Source organism: Ranitomeya variabilis, chromosome 3, assembly GCF_051348905.1.
Source record: "Ranitomeya variabilis isolate aRanVar5 chromosome 3, aRanVar5.hap1, whole genome shotgun sequence".
In the NCBI taxonomy this organism is placed as follows: domain Eukaryota; kingdom Metazoa; phylum Chordata; class Amphibia; order Anura; family Dendrobatidae; genus Ranitomeya; species Ranitomeya variabilis.
The window spans coordinates 120,966,643-120,991,128 of NC_135234.1; the positions used below are offsets into that span (position 1 = coordinate 120,966,643).

The 24,486-nt window shown below is 41.1% G+C and overlaps 1 protein-coding gene across 11 annotated transcripts in view; it reads right to left on the minus strand.

The window, feature by feature from the left end:
• Positions 1-24,486, minus strand: part of CNKSR2 (connector enhancer of kinase suppressor of Ras 2) — a 547,735-nt gene that overhangs the window by 104,682 nt on the left and 418,567 nt on the right. For all 11 annotated transcript variants that reach the window (XM_077294613.1, XM_077294618.1, XM_077294612.1 and 8 more), the window contains 2 exons: positions 14,597-14,645; positions 3,963-4,135 (listed from right to left, as the gene is read on the minus strand). In XM_077294613.1, coding sequence (XP_077150728.1) covers positions 3,963-4,135; positions 14,597-14,645 — 222 coding nt within the window. The remainder of the gene's footprint in view (positions 1-3,962; positions 4,136-14,596; positions 14,646-24,486) is intronic.

Genomic DNA, 24,486 nt, shown 5'->3' on the forward strand with positions numbered 1-24,486 from the left:
CAGAAAACGGTTTGAAGCCATGAATCCTGCATCGCTACTAACTGACTGCATAAATAGTCAATCCCCAAGATATGCAAGAAATGGTCAAATCCTGGATACTGGCTAAAGAATATAGCATATTCCAGAGGTGGCAGCCATAAAATAATTTCTAAATATGCTTTGAAGTTCTGCATAATTTCTCTGGGGAGGAACAGTACATTTTTGCTCCTGTCATACTGAGAAAAGACTCCGCGCTTACATGAAACTGATCATCACTTTATCACTGGGGTTTTAGATATACTACTTAGCATAAAATTGTGATTTTAGTCTGCATTTTGGTTATAGTATTATGTGCATATATCATGGAAATGTTTTACAGACAGTTTGTTTTACATTTGGTGCTTTCTAAGAATAAAGACCATTTCCAAGGACCACAAATTGCAGAATAGAAAATAACTGCCTTTGCTTATTCTAACCTAAACCTCCTAAGAAAATTGTCCAGTTCTTGAAATCCAAAAAGGTTTTCAAACGATGACTTAAAATAGACGGGACAAGTACAACGTGGAATGCAAAAGTAAATGAACTCCAACTAGGACGTGGCCGTATCTAGTCACAAAAACTGTCAACCTATATTACTAGAATTTGTAATATTTGTTCCTTATCAGAATATTTAGGTTTCAGCAAATAAAGTGCATTAATTTGAAAAATAGCCCCAAAGACATATTAATCTGGTATCGTTACCATGCGTATAGTCGCATATACATGCTAAATTGCATAATGAAAAGCAAAAAACGACTCAAACAAGTAGTAGCAAAAAGGAGGACAAAAGAGTCTAATGCTAATAGATAAACAATTAGTCAATAACTTTATTAGATATCAAAATGTGAATACATACAGATAAAAACAGTGTAATAAATACACATACATTTAAAAAGCAGAGCAATCAGGAAAATTTAACACTGTATGGTACGTGACAGAACTCCAAAAAACTAGTGAGTACCAGTATCACCTGCTGCACTACATGAGTTTAGTTAGATAAAGTGAAAAATGCCTACTGTGGTATAATAGTCAGTGTTGCATCCATCTATATACAGCTGACTCATGGAGTAAAAAAGGACTTAAGACTATATGGCAGTACAGCTCCCAAATGACCACTGACTGCTGCTAATTCAGTTGAATAGTAACCATACCAGAGAAAAACAAAAGACTGAGCCTAGCTAAGCCGGACTGACAGTCAGATGATGGAGGCAACGTAAACCACAGTAACAGACATCGTGACAACTAATAATTACCCATATAGTGTGTAACAGGCATCCCGGATCTCACTCCCCAACGCACGTTTCAGTGTTATTCCACCTTCTTCAAGAAGTACATGTGGGGGTTGCCTGGTTGCTAGGGAATCCCCACATGTAATCAAGCTGGCTAACAGATGTAAATCATTGAGCTGCGGCAAGAAAAACTAAAACTCCGAGCACTAAAAAATACTCGGAGGTCACCCAAACATGCTCGAGAAATCTCGAGTAACGAGTATATTCGCTCATCACTAGTTAATAAACTTCTTGAATGTGGTTTGGCGCACCCTGAGGGGTGCAGTTTTTAGAATAGTGTCACTTTGGGATATTTTCTGTTACATTGACCCCCAATCTCTTCAAATGTGAGGTGGTCCCCAAAAAAAATGGTTTTGTCAATTTTTGTCGTAAAAATAAGAAATCGCTGGTCAACTTTTAACCCTTATAATGTCCTAACAAAAAAATAGGGTCCAAAATTGTGCTGAAGTAAAGTTGATATGTGGGAAATGTTATTTATTAACTATTTTGTTAGACACCACTCTTTGCTTTAAGGGCACAAAAATTAAAAGTTTGAAAATTGCCAAATTTTCTAAATTTTTGCCAAATTTCCATTTTTTTCATAAATAAAAGCAAGTAATATCGAAGAAAATTTACTACTAACATGAAGTACAATATGTCATGAAAAAACAATCTCAGAATCCGTCTGATGCCTTGAAGGGTTCCAGAGCTATAGCCTCAAAGTGAGACTGGTCAGAATTGTAAAAATTAGCTTGGTCATTAAGTACAAAATTAGCTCTGTCACTAAGGGGTTAAGAAAGAAGCCATAGTTATCACATTATCCGCTCTACCAGAAGTGATGACAGCAAGACTATCAGTGACCTGACTGCTGAGGCCATTGATAGGCTGCAGTTAGGTAGCTGGTGATTGGCATGTCATCACTTCCATGTCGGTCAGGACCTTCACAGTTGCAGTTCTGGAGCAGGGGATGGTTTGGGTGGTAAGTATGGCTTCTGCTGATGAGTGAATTGATTCAATGTAAACTGAATTTGAGCTGAATCTGGAATTCGCTGGATGTGGCGAATAGAAACAATTTGTGATTTGTTTCATGCTGCCATTTTACACAATACAGAAAAATGCATCAGCCACAGAAGGATCACTTGACCTTGTGCGGGCTTCCACATAATGCCTTCAAACTATCATATCATATGGTAAAGCCAACCGGGAGAGAGTTTCATAGCCAGAAGAAGCAGAAAATGCAGCAGCCATATTGTGGCAAATCTGGATAGTGAAAGAATGTCACATCTCCGACATAGAGATATGGAGTGAAAGCCATAAAGCACTAAAAAAAGTAAAAAGCAGTGAAGATGATTAATATGGGAAGAAAAGAGAACAGTCTCCTCACAAATGGAGTCTCCTAGCAAAATTCAGCAAATCTGGAGAATTCAAATCTCAAAAGATTTGCTCATCTTCAATGACTTCTGTTTTCCATTTATAAGAATGAATTCTCTATATTATCTTTATTAACTGGTCAGAAATCCCCTTTAATAAACAATTAAGGTGTGCTTGTTGGACTGAATGGGGCAAGGCTGCAGCACCACGCACAACCACACGTATGGACGAGCTTGCAGCTCCTGGATAAACAATAAAGTCAACCCTTCATTCTGCTAAAGTTGGAGGAACTTCACCAACCAATATCCAAACCAACCCTTCATTCTGCTAAAGTTGGAGGAACTTCACCAACCAATATCCAAACCCTGTTTTGTTTTTTTGGGGGGAGCGGCAGGGGTTCCTAACTAAAAAATAATTGCTCAGCGAGAGTTGACAATCCATAAACGTTTGACACCGCTGTCCTTTGCGCAAAATTTGGGTGGCTGTAAAGGAAAACTGGTGGCTCCAAGCTAAAACACTTTCCAGCTTAATTCATTCATCTGCATGGTGTTTTTAATGTAGGAAAGGAGTACAATTATGACAAATTGTAAGACTTTTTGAAAAGTCACAATCAATCAAGTAAAATCACCAAGCCCTGCCCACAGTCAAAAAACTAAACAAAAAAAAAGCAGATGAATACAAAGAAAATAGACTTCTAAATGGGCACTAAGCTGTATATCAAGGGGACAGGGAAGACTGATGATGAATTTGGTTTAAAAAAACCAAAACACTAAAACCCAACAAAAACAGGTGCAAATGCAATAATGACCAGTTCATTGTTTCTTTTTATATACTAGGTGAAAAGTAGGGGCATCCTCTTCTTCTAGAGAACAGAGGGCTTAATCATCATCACAGATGCAGATTCTTTACTGTAAGAGCAGTGAGACTATGGAACACTCGACCACATGATATATTGGTCGATTCACTACAAAAGCGCAAGGAGGCCTGGTTGCTTTTCTTGAAAAATATATTATTAGAAGTTATAAGTACTATATACTGTGATGGGATGTTGATACAGGGCATTTCCTCTTGATCAAAATGTTAGGTTTTAGGATGGGCTTATGACTGACTTCAACCATATAAATTATGAAGCTATGAAAGTACAATGCACATATTCTTTGAAACATGCAAAATGTAAATTAGTAAAATGCAAAATGTAAATTAGTGACTTGTGTCGTCTTATAAATCACATGAAATTTCTCACATGCACCCAATAATATGACAATCTACCAGTACAGACCGTTGCGAACAGGAAGACGTCTTTACCTCCTCGTTGCTGTACCAGTACATGGAAGAGTCCTTCAAGACAAACCAATACTTTTTCCACTTCTGTGAAAAATAGCTCTTCGCGTCCTTCTTCTTCCATAGCCATCCTTCACAATCGCCCCTTCCCAAGTCTTTACATGAAATACGTCTTTTACTTTTCCCAGGAGCAGGACCTGGAGAACAATACAATGAAGATAAATGAGGAATCAAGTTGAGATAATCTTCTATAAAGATTTACTAATGCTGTCCCCACCGGTGCAACTTTGGGATACAAACATCACAAACACAAATAAAAAGCTATGACAGGGACGAGGAGGCTTTGTGCACGGGGCTGTATATCGAGGGGACAGGGAAAACTGAGGACCACTCTTAGGCATTGTACATATGCTACAAAAAGAAGAGATTGCATGCTCCACAAATACCCAGCTCGCTACAGAGAAAACAAACATGTACATAGCGTGCAGAGAACCGTAAATAACCCCATTTAAGACGCGCAATACAAAATAAGTGTTTGCTTTGCAAGTGCAACATTATTGTGTATTTATGAGGGCTTTAAATCATCAAACGCAGGCGTGCTTTCATCTGGCTGAATTCAGAAGCTGGTGACTATGAACACAAAGAAATATCCTGAAGCTATTTTATCTGGAGATCGTGTAACGTACTGCACGAAGCAGAATTTCTATGAATAGCGGCTCTTGTATTTCACAGGATTTCTCCTGAACATGAGGGAGGAACGGAGGTCAGCCACTGTGATTTATCTGGCTACAATAGGCAATGGCAAGATGAAGCCTAGGATCAGAAAGCGATCAAATTATACAATCATTTCTTGATTAAAGACGTGAAAGTCAGGTGGGAGTTTCAGCTTAAAGGGATTCTCTAATATTTTATTAAAGTAGAAATGGTATAATTTATACTTACTTCTTTTATTCTCATCTGCCGCACTGGTGGTTCCCACCGGTCTCTGCTTGCATCCTACAGTCAGTGTCTTACATGTGCACGTGACCACTGCAGCCCATCACTGGCCTTAGCAGTGAAGCTGGCAAGTGATAGTCAGTGGTCAGATGTGCATAGATGGCATGTCATAGCTGAAGGAAGTAAGCAGAAACTGTTGGGGAGCAATGTGACAGAAGTGGCAACAAGCGGCAGTTAAAAGGAACAAGTAAAAGTTCCGGTACTTCTTTATTTCACACCATTTTTATCTACTGGCAGAGAGATATATATATATATATATATATATATATATATATATATATATATATATATATATATATATATATATCTGCCAGTAGATAAAAATGGTGTGAATATATATATATATACATACCAAAACCCCCTTAATGGTATTCTTTGAGACTATAACCAAAACTATTCTTTATCCAGAAGAAATGCCACTCTACTCTATGGGCTGTGTCTGATATTGCAGTAAAGCCCCATTTACTTGCATACCGGCTAAATAATGGAGACAGGGCAGTATCATTCAGGCATTGTAAAAATTAAGATAATGAATGTCATCTCTGCATGTAATCCTGAATATCAATGATATAACCATAGGGGATGACATGGCATTAGTCCTGATCTCCAAGATGTATTTGAAAGGTCACATGTTTTGTTCACAGTACTATTCAGTTTGACCTAATGTACTGCTAATTCTTGCCCATAAAATAATTGCATGTTAATTGATTTTAACCACCTATTAGCCTTAGGTGCGGCTGAGGATGCCAAACCCTAAATTTCAAAGTTACAACTTTGGATCTTATAATGTATTGTTACAATTTTGTAAATGACTAACTGCTGTTTTACACTCCAGTCGGCCCTAATATTATAACCACCTGTCTAATACTGTGTAGGTTATCCTTATGACACCAAAACAGCTGTGACCTATTGAGGCGCTGACTCTACTAAACACCTGCCCGGTGCTATTTGTCAGCAACATATTCTTTAAGTCCTGTAAGTTGTGAAGCGTGGTCTCTAAGGGGTCATTCACACAACCGTAAATATCGTATGAGCGCCATCCATCGCTCTGCCAGATGGCATTCCACCATGTTATTCAATGGCACAGTATTCATGTCCAATTTTTTCCTAGGACCGATTCTGTCTGAGAAAAAAAATTGCAGCATGCATGATTTGCCTCTAATAATAACATGGCACTCAGACATTCATGTCGGAGTCCATGGAAAACATTGGACCGCACCGGTCCGATTTTCATGTACAAATGGCATGGCTATTTTCTTCAGTTTCGAGGATCACCCTCTGATTACACAGAGTGACTAGCATAATCAGACACAGATGGGAGAAAGCAGGTCGTGTGATCCTAGCCTTAGGATCAGATTTTTTTTTTTCTGGCACATCGATTTGAGTGGAGAATTTGGAGGCCAAATACCTTGAACACCATCATATTCCTCAATCCATGTCCCGACACCTTCTGCAATGATTGCCATGTCCCGACACCTTCTGTAATGATCGTCATGTCCTGACACCTTCTGAAATGATCACCATGTCCCGACACCTTCTGCAATGATCGGCATGTCCCAGCACCTTCTGAAAATGATCGCCATGTCCCGACACCATCTGCAATGATCACCATGTCCCGTCACCTTATGAAATGATTGCCATGTCCCGACACCTTCTAAAATGATCGCCATGTCCCTTCTGAAATGATCGGCATGTCCCGGCACCTTCTGTAATAATTGCCATGTCCCGACATCTTCTGTAATGATCGCCATGTCCCGACACCTTCTGAAATAATTGCCATGTCCCGACACCTTCTAAAATGATTGCCATGTCCCTTCTGAAATGATCGGCATGTCCCGGCACCTTCTGTAATAATTGCCATGTCCCGACACCTTCTGTAATGATCGCCATGTCCCGACACCTTCTGAAATAATTGCCATGTCCCAACACCTTCTAAAATGATCGCCATGTCCCTTCTGAAATGATCGGCATGTCCCAGCACCTACTGTAATAATTGCCATGTCCCGACACCTTATGTAATGATCGCCATGTCCCGACACCTTCTGTAATAATTGCCATGTCCCGACACCTTCTGCAATGATCGGCATGTCCCGACACCTTCTGTAATGATCAGCATCTCGCGACACCCTCTGCAATGATCGGCATGTCCCAACACCTTCTGAAAATGATCGCCATGTCCCGACACCTTCTGTAATCATCGACATGTCCCGACACCTTCTGAAATAATTGCCATGTCCCGACACCTTCTAAAATGATCGCCATGTCCCTTCTGAAATGATCGGCATGTCCCGGCACCTACTGTAATAATTGCCATGTCCCGACACCTTCTGCAATGATCGGCATGTCCCGACACCTTCTCTAATGATCAGCATGTCGCGACACCCTCTGCAATGATCGGCATGTCCCAACACCTTCTGAAAATGATCGCCATGTCCCGACACCTTCTGTAATCATCGACATGTCCCGACACCTTCTGAAATAATTGCCATGTCCCGACACCTTCTAAAATGATCGCCATGTCCCTTCTGAAATGATCGGCATGTCCCGGCACCTACTGTAATAATTGCCATGTCCCGACACCTTATGTAATGATCGCCATGTCCCGACACCTTCTGAAATAATTGCCATGTCCCGACACCTTCTAAAATGATCGCCATGTCCCTTCTGAAATGATCGGCATGTCCCGACACCTTCTGTAATGATCGGCATGTCCCGACACCTTCTGTAATGATCAGCATGTCCTGACACCTTCTGTAATGATCAGCATGTCGCGACACCCTCTGCAATGATCGGCATGTCCCAACACCTTCTGAAAATGATCGCCATGTCCCGACACCTTCTGTAATCATCGACATGTCCCGACACCTTATGAAATGATTGCGATGTCCCGACACCTTCTAAAATGATCGCCATGTCCCTTCTGAAATGATCGGCATGTCCCGGCACCTTCTGTAATAATTGCCATGTCCCGACACCTTCTGTAATGATCGCCATGTCCCGACACCTTTTGTAATAATTGCCATGTCCCGACACCTTCTGTAATGATCGCCATGTCCCGACACCTTCTGTAAAAATTGCCATGTCCCGACACCTTCTGCAATGATCGGCATGTCCCGACACCTTCTGTAATGATCAGCATGTCCCAACAACTTATGAAACAATCACAATGTCGTAACACCTTCTGAAATGATCACCATGTCGCGACACCCTCTGCAATGATCGGCATGTCCCAACACCTTCTGAAAATGATCGCCATGTCCCGACACCTTCTGTAATGATCGACATGTCCCGACACCTTCTAAAATGATTGCCATGTCCCTTCTGAAATGATCACCATGTCGCGACACCCTCTGCAATGATCGGCATGTCCTAACACCTTCTGAAAATGATCGCCATGTCCCGACACCTTCTGTAATGATCAGCATGTCCCAACAACTTATGAAACAATCACAATGTCCTAACACCTTCTGAAATGATCACCATGTCGCGACACCCTCTGCAATGATCGGCATGTACCAACACCTTCTGAAAATGATCGCCATGTCCCGACACCTTCTGTAATAATTGCCATGTCCCGACACCTTCTGTAATGATCGCCATGTCCCGACACCTTCTGTAATAATTGCCATGTCCCGACACCTTCTGTAATGATCACCATGTCCCGACACCTTCTGTAATAATCGCCATGTCCCGACACCTTCTGCAATGATCGGCATGTCCCGACACCTTCTGTAATGATCAGCATGTCCCAACAACTTATGAAACAATCACCATGTCCTAACACCTTCTGAAATGATCACCATGTCGCGACACCCTCTGCAATGATCGGCATGTCCCAACACCTTCTGAAAATGATCGCCATGTCCCGACACCTTCTGTAATGATCAACATGTCCCGACACCTTATGAAATGATTGCTATGTCCCAATAGCTTCTGAAATAATCACCATGTCCCGGCACCTTCTGTAATAACTGCCATGTCCCAACACCTTCTGTAATGATCGCCATGTCTTGACACCTTCTGTAATAATTGCCATGTCCCGATGCCTTCTGTAATGATAGCCATACCCAACACCTTCTCAAATGATTGCCATGTCTCGACACCTTCTGTAATAATCGCCATGTCCCGACACCTTCTGCAATGATCGGCATGTCCCGACACCTTCTGTAATGATCAGCATGTCCCAACAACTTATGAAACAATCACAATGTCCTAACACCTTCTGAAATGATCACCATGTCGCGACACCCTCTGCAATGATCGGCATGTCCCAACACCTTCTGAAAATGATCGCCATGTCCCGACACCTTCTGTAATAATTGCCATGTCCCGACACCTTCTGTAATGATCGCCATGTCCCGACACCTTCTGTAATAATTGCCATGTCCCGACACCTTCTGTAATGATCACCATGTCCCGACACCTTCTGTAATAATCGCCATGTCCCGACACCTTCTGCAATGATCGGCATGTCCCGACACCTTCTGTAATGATCAGCATGTCCCAACAACTTATGAAACAATCACCATGTCCTAACACCTTCTGAAATGATCACCATGTCGCGACACCCTCTGCAATGATCGGCATGTCCCAACACCTTCTGAAAATGATCGCCATGTCCCGACACCTTCTGTAATGATCAACATGTCCCGACACCTTATGAAATGATTGCTATGTCCCAATAGCTTCTGAAATAATCACCATGTCCCGGCACCTTCTGTAATAACTGCCATGTCCCAACACCTTCTGTAATGATCGCCATGTCTTGACACCTTCTGTAATAATTGCCATGTCCCGACGCCTTCTGTAATGATAGCCATACCCAACACCTTCTCAAATGATTGCCATGTCTCGACACCTTCTGTAATAATCGCCATGTCCCGACACCTTCTGCAATGATCGGCATGTCCCGACACCTTCTGTAATGATCAGCATGTCCCAACAACTTATGAAACAATCACCATGTCCTAACACCTTCTGAAATGATCACCATGTCGCGACACCCTCTGCAATGATCGGCATGTCCCAACACCTTCTGAAAATGATCGCCATGTCCCGACACCTTCTGTAATGATCAACATGTCCCGACACCTTATGAAATGATTGCTATGTCCCAATAGCTTCTGAAATAATCACCATGTCCCGGCACCTTCTGTAATAACTGCCATGTCCCGACGCCTTCTGTAATGATAGCCATACCCAACACCTTCTCAAATGATTGCCATGTCTCGACACCTTCTGTAATGATCGGCATCTCCCGACACCTTCTGAAATGATCGCCATGTCCCGACACCTTCTGAAATGATCGGCATGTCCCGACACCTTCTGAAATGATTGCCATACCCAACACCATCTGAAATGATCGCCATGTCCCGACACCTCCTGAAAAGATTGCCATGTCCCGACACCTGTAATGATCGCCATGTCCCAATACCTTCTGAAATAATCACCATGTACCGACACCACCTGTAATGATCGCCATGTCCCGACACCTTCTGAAATCATTGCCATGTCCTGACAGCTTCTAAAATGATCGCCATGTCCCTACACCTTCTATAATGATCGCCATTGTCCATACGCTCTTCTGGGGGATTGGATCACATGGTTTCACCTTTGCTCCCAGCGGGAATAAATGAGTCACTCATGGACCCTGCCTACATGACATTGTCCCTCATTGGACTATTTTTGGTAAACACTAAACAATATATCCAAGAAGACTACAAAAGCCCTGATATGTTTGAGTTGTTCTGACCCAGTAGTCTAGCCATTATGATTTGGCCTCTGTCACGGCTTTTGTCCATTTTTCCTGTTCACTTTCTACTTAATCATGAAGACATAATAAATGCCACTCATTTTGCCTTTCAGTGGTTTTAATATTATGGCTGATCAGTGTGTATTTTCTACATAGCCTGAAAAGATCATTTTCAAATGACATTATCGGCCAAATCTTAATAACATCTCCTGGTAGCAGTCCTGCCTGTCAGGCAGCATATCTATTTTCCCAAGCTGTCTACAGCAGCAGTATCATTGTAATTTCAGTTATCTCTTTGCGCTGAATATCCAGTAGGACTTATTCACCTACAGAGATCAGATACAAGCAGTGGATCTACACTCCCCACCACACACCTAGATGATGAACTACCCCTCCTACACTTCTCCATGATCTGCAGCACATCAGTCATTAGCTGCTTGCAAACCTGGTTTTTATCGATCAGCATGCTCGACCTCTTCTAGGCAATATATCATTTAGATTTCTATAAAATATATTTTTTCCCAAATTAAGCATATGATCAAATAATAAAGCCAGGTATATGTCTAGGTCTATGCATATATGGGTGTGGCCACCTATATTTTTTTCAATTTTGTTAAAGGGTCCAATTTTTCACTATACAAGTTTTATACAGTATATTATCCAGACATACCAGCAAAATCTTTGACAGGCTGCAATTCACATTACTACAACGACTAGGTGGTCACAGATGGGCCCACAACTTTTTTTTTTTTTTTTAAAGCTGGTTATCTGGTTCCACACATAAATAAGGCTGGTCACTTGTAAGGCTACATATGTGTCCTTACTTATCTCACATCTTGGCTCAATATTGAGATGAGTGGCACGAAATGACCAGCTTTAAAAAAATAAGTGACTTTGTGATATACTGTTGGGAGAGGTTTCTTCTTTTAAAGACTGCAACATTAGCTTTTTGGCAGGAAAACATGTTGATAAAAATGTCCAGGTCTTGTAACGGACCATTGCCGGTGAGGTTTGCTTTGCGGTCCTTGATCACCCTGTTACGGTAGTCCGGAGTGTGCATGCAAACTGGGAATTTGCTGCATATCCCTTTTCAGACCACAAGTAGTTTGACGGTACGGGGAACTTCACTGAATCATCGCAAAATGTTAATACAGAGTCTGTTGTAAAAACATCTTTACTGGCATGCTTACCCTATGCTCCTTCCTAGTTGGAAAAGACTTCTCTAAAGGTATGTGTCCACGTTCAGGATTGCATCAGGATTTGGTCAGGATGTTTCATCAGTATTTGTAAGCCAAAACCAGGAGTGGGTGATAAATGCAAATGTGGAGCATATGTTTCTATTAGACTTTTCCTCTAATTGTTCCACTCCTGGTTTTGGCTTACAAATACTGATGAAAAATCCTGACCAAATCCTGATGCAATCCTGAACGTGGACACATACCCTAACTCTCCAGGACCAGGACTGGTTTTACACGTTGACCTGTAGCCCACTCCATGTAGCTGCCTAGGGGAATTACGCCTCCCTCAGCTCTGCATAATGTCGCAGCAGGTACCCACTGAAGGTGAAAGGAACCTTCTTATGAGTTTTCCTTCTATCTCTGCACCCATCTGTTAACTGTGAGGTAGCACTAAATCAGGGCGATGGGGTTGGTTAAAATGGCAGTCTGTCCACAGCACTGATGGCACCCTCTTGGACGCGACCCAGAAACACAGTAGTCTTCTAGGCTGATTGATCCATGCAGCAGAGGCTAACAACCAACAGGTGACTCCGATGCCTAAAGCCTAGGTCTCCTCGAGATGCCGCTATATTCATAAATGTTCCTATCTGTAATCTGGGCTGAAGTGTATCAAAAAGAGAAAATTCTCATAATTGTGCTCACAGATGTAGGAAGTGCCAAATGAACCACCATGGCAGACTTATCTTTTTACATAGTGTGCTCCTCATATGGGCAGTATAAGAACAGTGTGCTACATTAGTAGGGTACAGCGGTCTTGGCAATCTACATTGTTAACATTGTTCGCTGCCTGTTTGTCTACCACCTGCTAAATCTGTACACTGATATTTTATTTATCAATCTAAAAGGGCCTAAAATCCCAACCAGGCTAACTCCTTAATCCACAACCACTTGTCGCAGTATCACACAGGCAGCGTGTGTCATCCCTAGCTGTAACCTCAGCTCCTAGAATAGATAGCATACACTCCCTTCCGTCCAACAGCGAATCACACACTGATAGGGACATTAACCCTAATGCTTCCTTAGACACTTAGTTAGCATGGAATACATTTTTTCCATATTTTCTATTGCCTAAGGCCGAGGTGGCAGCTGTAGTCGGGTGCACCTTAGGGAATGTGCTCATGTAGACTATTTGCAGTGGACTTTTCTGCAGCAAAAATTAGATTGTTATCTGAAAAAACACTGTGCAAAAAAGGCGCGCTGAAGTGTTTTTAAGTGCGTTTTTCTTCTCTCATGTATTTGAATGGGTGAAAAATGCTAAAATAATTGACATGCAGCAGATTTGAAAAAATACATTGATAATTAAAATCCACAATGAAAAAAAAGCAGCAAATGAGATTTCAGGGTAAATTGCATTCATTTTGCTGTTACTGTAAAGTGCAGCATTTTTTGACCCCTGAAAAATATGCAGAAAAACTGCAATGTCTGAACAAGCCCTTGTGGTCTGAAAAATACTGTATATGCTATTTATGTAAATATGTGGCCACCCAGTGGTTGTGACAGGTCCTGCAGTCTGATGTGCGTTTTTATGGTCCTTCACATTTTCAAAAATGGGCAAAAAAATACAGTATATCAAATTGTCCCATCATATACATCTAATATGCTCATAAACATTTAACAAAATGATCACAAAAGAAAAGTATTTTTGGCATTTGGCTGGTATATGTTGGAATACATTTGCTTTGACTGTATTGAAGAGTATAAGGTTAAAGGGGATTTAACCAGGACTAAATTATTTTTTCTTTTACTATGAGCCAAAAAATGAATAGGCATGTAGTTAGCAATGACCTACCTGTTCTATCTGGCGCCACCACAGAGTGGTCATTGACCGCTCCTGCTGGCAATTTAGCTCCTCCACGTCAATGTCAATAGAGCAGCTCTTTTTCACTCAGGTTACTCTGTTGACAGGGTGTGACAGTCAACGTTAGGCTGACTGACAAGCTGGCTTCCCGCAGTTATGTATAGAGGAGCTGGCTGTCAATCAGCATGACGTTGACAGTCATGTCCCGTCAACTGATCAGAGTGGAAGAGAAGCCACTGCCCTGATGATGCGACATTAGCAGAAGCCACAGAATCGCCGTCAGGAGCGGTCGGTGAACGCTCTGTACCGGCAGAAATCTGGCTGGGTAGAACAGCCAGGTAGTTAGCAACTGCCTACCTGTTGGTTCTTAGGTCAACAGTGAAAAATTTATATAGTCCTGAATAATCTCTAACTTTTTTAGATGGAAGTCAATAACAGAAATATGCAACTATATAGGCAAACACCTAAATACCTATATACATCTGGGACCTACATTTGGTGAAACATGTAAAACGGTTAGGCCAAACATAATGCCTAAGTAGCTTTACAACAAGAATAACTAAGCCTTACTAGAGCACAGGCTACTACATGCACAGTTATGTATATGGCACCACGCGACAAAAACAATGGAATTAATACAACCCAGGTTCTAATTGTGAAACATCGTAATCCTGCTACAGAATAGTTATTGAAATGTTTACAAGCTCGGATGGAAATATAGCGTTTATATAATTGATATCACCTCCCACATGAAATCTGATATTTCAGACGCAGAATATTTGCAGTTCCTGAATCATCTTATCCAGCTGCTTCTCCAAATGTCATTAGTTTCACAGGAACTTTATTTCCCACACTTTGTAATTATTCACATTACCTTTATTTCTTTTCTTGGATTTATGCTGCAGAGACGACTGCTGGAAAGTCTGAAAAATAAAGGAAACATTCACATAAGAATAAAGCCTACTTTCCTCCTGTAGATCGGTGTATGCCCATATTTCCTCTTTCAGAAAACCAGTTAGCCGGCTCATAAATGCTCTCCTGGACACAACCGATTTACAGTCTTATTTACCAAAATTTAGATTTAAGTCAGTGATGACGTTCCTGTAACAGTTACCAATAAGACCAATCTCTTAAGAGTCAAGACTTGAAGCAAGGGTGTTCTTCACAGGAAAGAAATTAAATGCTACATTCAGGTTTAAAAAAAAAAAAAAACACCTGTCACTGGTCACAAAGAGTTATGCCTTTCAAAATACTAAAGAAAAATGTCAAGAAGCTTAAAAACTATTATAAATCTCCTACATTAATAAGTAGGTGCTAGGCTAGGTTGAGTTCTGTACATAAAGTACTAAAGAACCACTGGCAAAATTTGGGAATTTTTGGGGAAACTTGAGATTTGATTCAAAGAAATTAAGCAAAATGGTAGCCTGCTGGCTGCCGTTTTGCGGTTTTGAGCGTCGGGAAGAGTAAAAAATAATAAAATACACTACATTCACCAATCAAAGGCATTCACCTGTCCTAACATTATCTCCATTGCAGCTACCTCTATGTTGAGCTTCAGTTCTTCCACGCTGAGGATAGGGATTGACTCTATGTGATCACATGGGGAGCGCCACATGATCCTTACATCAAAGATGTACATTATATGGGGGGCAATAGATTTCATTGAAGTCAACGGCGTGCATGTGACCACGTTAGGCCAGTTAAGGGCCCCAGTGATGGAAAGAGCCCCTGAAAAGATCACCATAGTGAACTGGAGAGCTGGGGCAACTTAAAGACAGGAGAGTACAATGTATTCTGGCATTTTTAATTCCTTCCATTTATTACGCTTATGGGTTTGGAGAGACTTCAGAAAGTAACAATCGCGTTTTCTAGGTAATTTCTCTTAAAATCAATTTTATTTGGAAGAACTGAAGCGAAACTGGCCAAATTGAACTTTGTCTCATCTCTATAACCTCTGATATGTAGTGTACGCAGAACTGAGAGCTAAAAAGCAGACTAACATTTCTGACAAAGCACACAAAAGTGCATGTCAGTGGTAAAATGCATCGAATTCATTAAGATGCACAAGGTTACTAGATCAGGCACATACAGTTAGATCCATATATATTTGGACAGAGTCAACATTTTTCTAATTTTGGTTATACACATTACCACAATGAATTTTAAACAAAACAATTTAGATGCAGATGAAGTTCAGACTTTCAGCTTTCATTTGAGGGTATCCACATTAAAATTGGATGAAAGGTTTAGGAGTTTCAGCTCTTTAACATGTGCCACCCTGTTTTTAAAGGGACCAAAAGTAATTGGACAGATTCAATAGTTTTAAATAAAATGTTCATTTTTAGTACTTGGTTGAAAACCCTTTGTGGGCAATGACTGCCTGAAGTCTTGAACTCATGGACATCACCAGACGCTGTGTTTCCTCCTTTTTGATGCTCTGCCAGGCCTTCACTGCGGTGGTTTTCAGTTGCTGTTTGTTTGTGGGCCTTTCTGTCTGAAGTTTAGTCTTTAACAAGTGAAATGCATGCTCAATTGGGTTGAGATCAGGTGACTGACTTGGCCATTCAAGAATATTTCACTTGTTTGCTTTAATAAACTCCTGGGTTGCTTTGGCTTTATGTTTTGGGTCATTGTCCATCTGTAGTATGAAACGACGACCAATCAGTTTGGCTGCATTTGGCTGGATCTGAGCACACAGTATGTCTCTGAATACCTCAGAATTCATTCGGCTGCTTCTGTCCTGTGTCACATCATCAATAAACACTAGTGACCCAGTGCCACTGGCAGCCATGCATGCCCAAGCCATCACACTGCCTCCACCGTGTTTTACAGATGATGTGGTATGCTTTGGATCATGAGCTGTACCACGCCTTCGCCATAGTTTTCTCTTTCCATCATTCTGGTAGAGGTTGATCTTGGTTTCATCTGTCCAAAGAATGTTCTTCCAGAACTGTGCTGGCTTTTTTAGATGTTTTTTTTAGCAAAGTCCAGTCTAGCCTTTTTATTCTTGATTCTTATGAGTGGCTTGCACCGTGCAGTGAACCCTCTGTATTTACTTTCATGCAGTCTTCTCTTTATGGTAGATTTGGATATTGATACGCCGACCTCCTGGAGAGTGTTGGTCACTTGGTTGGCTGTTGTGAAGGGGTTTCTCTTCACCATGGAGATTATTCTGCGATCATCCACCACTGTTGTCTTCCGTGGACGCCCAGGTCTTTTTGCATTGATGAGTTCACCAGTGCTTTCTTTCTTTCTCAGGATGTACCAAACTGTAGATTTTGCCACTCCTAATATTGTAGCAATTTCTCGGCTTGTTTTTTTCTGTTTTCGCAGCTTAAGGATGGCTTGTTTCACCTGCATGGAGAGCTCCTTTAATCGTATGTTTACTTCACAGCAAAACCTTCCAAATGCAAGCACCACACCTCAAATCAACTCCAGGCCTTTTATCTGCTTAATTGAGAATGACATAACGAAGGGATTGCCCACACCTGTCCATGAAATAGCCTTGGAGTCAATTGTCCAATTACTTTTGGTCCCTTTAAAAACAGGGTGGCACATGTTAATGAGCTGAAACTCCTAAACCCTTCATCCAATTTTAATGTGGATACCCTCAAATGAAACCTGAAAGTCTGAACTTCAACGGCATCTGAATTGTTTTGTTTAAAATTAATTGTGGTAATGTCTATAACCAAAATTAGAAAAATGTTGTCTTTGTCCAAATATATATGGACCTAACTGTATTATCACATCTTTCAGAGTAGGGTGAGCTAAGAAGGATAAATAGCTTTGCGAGAAAATGTTCAGTCTAACTTGTAATTCATTAAATCCCCAAGAATCTATTGGGGTGGTCCTACTAATTGTTATTTCCATAAGCACACACGTACTGAGACATGTGATAATCATTGAATCAGTCCATCCGCTTGACTCCGAGGCACAGAACGAGCAGGGATTTACATGAAAGTATTAGGGTAAGTTCACACAGGACTTTTTTTCTGCGTATTTTTTCTGCGTATTTTTATGCTAATTTAGGTGCGTTTTTTTGGTGCGTATTTGGTGCGTTTTTTGGGTAAGTTCACACAGGACTTTTTTGCTGCGTATTTTTGCTGCGTATTTTATGCCAATTTTCAGCTGCTTACAGATGCGTTTTTTGTGCGGTTTTGGTGCGTTTTTTTGTCTATTTGTGCATGATAATAAAGTTGAGTGACCCCAGTGGAGCTTAGCATCGCCTTCATCCCAGCGGGGGAACAATTTACGGCGAATTACATGCCATGCGTTGGCCTTTTTTTGACGATCACTGTAGTTTGGGCAAGCTACATCCCAAATTACAGGCATTGCTTCCACCTTGGAAAAATAAATGAAAAAGTAATTACCAAATGCAAGATGAAATGAAGCCAACATTCATGACAAGGAAGATACAAACATACACATGCAGAACACATGAACATGTACATAACAGCACATGAGCATCGCAAAGTGTACCATTGCAAACAATCGGATAGATAGATATATCACAAATTTAAAAAAATATTACCTCCATGATTAGTTGGGAAACATTAATGCTCATCCTCCTATACCAAGACATGGCTAAGGGTACCGTCTCACATAACGATTTACCAACGATCACGACCAGCGATACGACCTGGCCGTGATCGTTGGTAAGTGGTTGTGTGGTCGCTGGGGAGCTGTCACACAGACCGCTCTCCAGCGACCAACGATGCTGAAGTCCCCGGGTAACCAGGGTAAACATCGGGTTACTAAGCGCAGGGCCGCGCTTAGTAACCCAATGTTTACTGTGGTTACCAGCGTAAAAGTAAAAAAAAAACAAACAGTACATACTCACATTCCGGTGTCTGTCCCCCGGCGTTCTGCTTCTCTGCACTGTGTCTGCGCCAGCCGGAAAGCGAGCACAGCGGTGATGTCACCGCTGTGCTCGCTTTCCGGCTGGCCGGCGCTCACAGTGCAGAGAAGCAGAACGCCGGGGGACAGACACCGGAATGTGAGTATGTACTATTTGTTTTTTTTTACTTTTACGCTGGTAACCACGGTAAACATCGGGTTACTAAGCGCGGCCCTGCGCTTAGTAACCCGATGTTTACCTTGGTTACAAGCGAACGCATCGCTGGATCGCTGTCACACACAACGATCCAGCGATGACAGTGGGAGATCCAACGACGAAAGAAAGTTCCAAACGATCTGCTACGACGTACGATTCTCAGCAGGATCCCTGATCGCTGCTGCGTGTCAGACACAGCGATATCGTATGGATATCGCTGGAACGTCACGGATCGTACAGTGGTAGCGACAAAAGTGCCACTGTGAGACGGTACCCTAACACCTCACTACCAGAAACTCCCTCACAATAGATCACAATCAGGACACCTCACAATGGCTCTTCACACCTCACAATGGATCTTCACACCTCACTACCAGGAACTCCCTCATAATAGATCACAATCAGGACACCTCACAATGGCTCTTCACTAGTGTTGAGCATTCCGATACCGCAAGTATCGGGTATCGGCTGATACTTGTGGGTATCGGAATTCCGATACCGAGATCCGATACTTTTGTGGTATCGGGATCGAAACAACATTAATGTGTAAATTAAAGAAACTGGATACGGCGCAGATTGTGAAAAACTGATGCGACAGATCCGATTTTTCGACGGATCCGGCTAGCATATCTAGATTATAGAAATAAAAAAAAAAATTTGGAGCATGCTCAGTTTAAAAAACCAGAATCTGTCATTTTCCGGATCCGGCACCTTCCGGCTTCCATAGACTTCCATTCTAGCAAACAGCCGGAAGCGCCAGATCTGGCGCTTCTGGCTTTTTCGCCGGAGACAAAAAACGTTGCTCTGGACATTTTTTCAAGAAACCGGAAACAGAAGATTTGCCGGATCCAGCGAAAACCGGATGAAACACAAGGTCATCAGGCGCAATCAGGCACTAATACAAGTCTATGGGAAAAAAAAAAGTATTCGGCAGCAACAATCGCCGGTTCCGTTTTTTTTTTTAAATTAGCCAGATTGAGCCTGACGCCGAAAACCTAATGTGTGAAAGTAGCCTCATGGAGCTTTTGTGTTGCGCTGTCTATTGCAGGCTGCAGAATGAGTTAACCCCTTAAGCCCCGAGGGTGGTTTGCACGTTAATGACCGGGCCAATTTTTACAATTTTGACCACTGTCCCTTTATGAGGTTATAACTCTGGAACGCTTCATCGGATCTTGGCGATTCTGACAATGTTTTCTCGTGACATATTGTACTTCATGATAGTGGTAAACTTTCTTCAATATAACTTGCGATTATTTGTGAAAAAACTGAAATTTGGCGAAAATTTTGAAAATTTCGCAGTTTTCCAACTTTGCATTTTTAAGCCCTTAAATCACAGAGATATGTCACACAAAATACTATAATAATGTCTACTTTACATCAGCACAATTTTGGAACCCAAATTTTTTTTTGTTAGGGAGTTGAAAGGGTTAAAAGTTGACCAGCAATTTCTCATTTTTACAACACCATTTTTTTTTAGGGACCACATCTCATTTGAAGTCATTTTGAGGGGACTATATGATAGAAAATACCCAGGTGTGACACCATTCTAAAAACTGCACCCCTCAAGGTGCTTGAAACCACATTCAAGAAGTTTATTAACCCTTCAGGTGTTTCACAGGAATTTTTGGAATGTTTAAATAAAAATGAACATTTAACTTTTTTTCACAAAAATTTATTTCAGCTCCAATTTGTTTTATTTTACCAAGGGTAACAGAAGAAAACGAACCCCAAAAGTTGTTGTACAATTTGTCCTGAGTACGCTGATACCCCATATGTGGGGGTAACCCACTGTTTGGGTGCATGGCAGAGCTTGGAAGGGGAGGAACGCCATTTGACTTTTCAATGCAAAATTGACTGGAATTGAGATGGGACGCCGTGTTGCGTTTGGAGAACCCCTGATGTGGCTAAACAATGAAACCCCCCACAAATGACACCATTTTGGAAAGTAGACCCCCTAAGAACCTTATCTAGATGTATGGTGAGCACTTTGACCCAACAAGTGCTTCACAGAAGTTTATAATGCAGAGCCGTAAAAATAAAAAATCATATTTTCTCACAAAAATGATCTTTTCGCCCCCAATTTTTTATTTTCCCAAGGGAAAGAGAAGAAATTGGACCCCAAAAGTTGTTGTGCAAATTGTCCTGAGTACGCTGATACCTGATATGTGGGGGTAAACGACTGTTTGGGCGCATGGCAGAGCTCGGAAGGAAAGGTGCGCCGTTTGACTTTTCAATGCAAAATTGAGATGGGACACCATGTCGCGTTTGGAGAGCCCCTGATGTGCCTAAACATTAAAACCCCCCACAAGTGACACCATTTTGGAAAGTAGACCCCCTAAGGAACTTATCTAGATGTGTTTTGAGAGCTTTGAACCCCCAAGTGTTTCACTACAGTTTATAACGCAGAGCCGTGAAAATAATTTTTTTTTTCCACAAAAATGATTTTTTAGCCCCCAGTTTTGTATTTTCCCAAGGGTAACAGGAGAAATTGGACCCCAAAATTTGTTGTCCAATTTGTGTTGCGTACGCTGATACCCCGTATGTGGGGGGGAACCACTGTTTGGGCGCATGGCAGAGCTCGGAAGGGAAGGAGCGCCATTTGGAATGCAGACTTAGATGGATTGGTCTGCAGGCATCACGTGGCATTTGCAGAGCCCCTGATGTACCCAAACAGTAGAAACCCCCAAAAGTGACCCCATATTGGAAACTAGACATCCCAAGGAACTTATCTAGATGTGTTGTGAGAACTTTGAACCCTCAAGTGTTTCACTACAGTTTACAACGCAGAGACATGAAAATAAAAAATAAAAAATTTTCCGGCAAAAATGATTTTTAGCCAACCAAATTGTTATTTTCCCAAGGGTAACAAGAGAACTTGGACCCCAAAAGTTGTTGTCCAATTTGTCCAGAGTACGCTGATACTCCATATGTTGGGGTAAACCCCTGTTTGGGCGCACGGGAGAGCTCGGAAGGGAAGGAGCACTATTTTACTTTTTCAACTCAGAATTGGCTGGAATTGAGATCGGATGCCATGTCGCGTTTGGAGAGCCCCTGATGTGCCTAAACAGTGGAAACTCCCCAATTCTAACTGAAACCCTAATCCAAACACGCCCCTAACCCTAATCCCAATGGTAACCCTAACCACACCCCTAACCCTGACACACCCCTAACTCTAATTCCAACCCTAATCCCAACCGTAAATGTAATCCAAACCCTAATCCTATCTTTAGCCCCAATCCTAACCCTAACTTTAGCCCCAACCCTAACCCTAACTTTAGCCCTAACCCTAGCCCCAACCCTAACCCTAGCCCCAGCCCTAACCCTAGCCCTAACCCTAGCTCTAACCCTAACCCTAGCCATAACCCTAACCCTAGCCCTAACGCTAACCCTAACTCTAGCCCTAACGTGAAAATGGAAATAAATACATTTTTTTAATTTTATTATTTTTCCCTAACTAGGGGGGTGATGAAGGGGGGTTTGATTTACTTTTATAGCGTTTTTTTATAGCGGATTTTTATGATTGGCAGCTGTCACACAAGATGCTTTTTATAGCAAAAAAGTTTTTGCGTCTCCACATTTTGAGACCTATAATTTTTCCATATTTTGGTCCACAGAGTCATGTGAGGTCTTGTTCTTTGCGGGACGAGTTGACGTTTTTATTGGTAACATTTTCGGGCACGTGACATTTTTTGATCACTTTTTATTCTGATTTTTGTGAGGCAGAATGCCCAAAAACCAGCTATTCATGAATTTATTATTTTTTTTTTTTTTGGGGGGGCGTTTATACCCGTTTATACCATTCCACGTTTGGTATAATTGATAAAGCAGTTTTATTCTTCCGGTCAGTATGATTACAGCGATACCTCATTTATATCTTTTTTTATGTTTTGGCGCTTTTATAAGATAAAAACTATTTTATAGAAAAAAATAATTATTTTGGCATCGCTTTATTCTGAGGACTATAACTTTTTTACTTTTTGCTGATGATGCTGTATGGCAGCTCGTTTTTTGCGGGACAAGATGACGTTTTCAGCGGTACCATGGTTATTTATATCTGTCTTTTTGATCGCGTGTTATTCCACTTTTTGTTCGGCAGTATGATAATAAAGCGTTGTTTTTTGCCTTTTTTTTTTACGGTGTTCACTGAAGGGGTTAACTAGGGGGACAGTTTTATAGGTCGGGTCATTACAGACGCGGCGATACTAAATATGTGCACTTTTATTGTTTTTTTATTATTATTTAGATAAAGAAATGTATTTATGGGAATAATAATTTTTTTTTTCGTTATTTAGGAATTTTTTTTTTTATTAATTTATTTATTTTTTTTTTTACACATGTGGAAATTTATTTTATTTTTTTTAACTTTTTTACTTTGTCCCAGGGGGGGACATCACAGATCGCTCATCTGGCAGTTTGCACAGCACTCTGTCAGATCAGCGATCTGACTTCCAGCGCTGTAGGCTTACCAGCGCCTGCTCTGAGCAGGCGCTTGGTAAGCCACCTCCCTGCAGGACCCGAATGCAGCCCCGCGGCCATTTTGTATCCGGGGCCTGCAGGGAGAGGAGGTAAGAGACGCTCTGAGCAACGCGATCACATCGCGTTGCTCTGGGGGTCTTAGGGAAGCCCGCAGGGAGCCCCCTCCCTGCGCGATGCTTTCCTATACCGCCGGAACACTGCGATCATGTTTGATCATGTTAGATGACATAGCAAAAACCTGCTGCTTTACGGTTTAAAAGGTTTGCTTATTTTCTGGAGATAAATACAAGTACTTGATTAGTACATTCCACCAATTTTCCAGCTGCATGCCTGACTTGTATAGTATTCACACTGTACCCAAATTTACAGATTTCTAGGTCTACGAATTGTCTGCCTATTTCAGTAGAGGTATACTATTACTAAATTAAACTTACTTGTCGAAAAGGAAAAAAAAAATATGGCATTGCTGAAATCGGCAGCATAAATTTATACTAGTACTCTATCACCATGGAAACTAACTTTTTACAGCCACCACATTCTATATAAATGAATATTCCCAGCAGCAAGATCTACCAAAGAAAAATAGAACAAAGCAGAACAAACCGTTCAATCTGTATTACTTAAAATATAGTGTGAATTTACATTTGGAACAAAGATATCAAAACTTTAAGCTCTTCTCGCCTCAGTCAATTTTCATCTTTGCGCTTTCGTTTTTTTTACTCCCTATTCTAAGAGCCATAATAAGGCTTGTTCTTGGCAGGATGAGTTGTAGTTCTGAATGACACCATTCATTTTACCATACACTGTAATGGAAAAGGTGATCAAATTCCAAGTGCAAGCGAAATGGAGAAAAAAAATGCAATTCTGCCTTTGATTTTTGAGGCTTATTGTGGAATAAAAAAAAAAGACTTGTCAGTGTGATTCTTCAGGACAGTACGATTACGTCGATACCAAACTTGTATAGATTTTTTTTTTTTATTGATAGAATGGTGAAAAAAATTCAGAAATGTGTAAAAAAAATAATATTTGTTTTGCGTCTCCGAAAACTTATATTTTTCCATCAATTGAGTGCTGTGAGGGATTTTTTTTGTAGGGAAGGCATACGATTTTATTGATATTTTTGGATGCAAATTATGTATTGATAGCTTTTTATTGCATTTTTTTGCGATTCTGACAAATAGATTATTTTTCTTCTTTATAGTGGTTACATAATATGTTTATTCTTTTTTTCCATG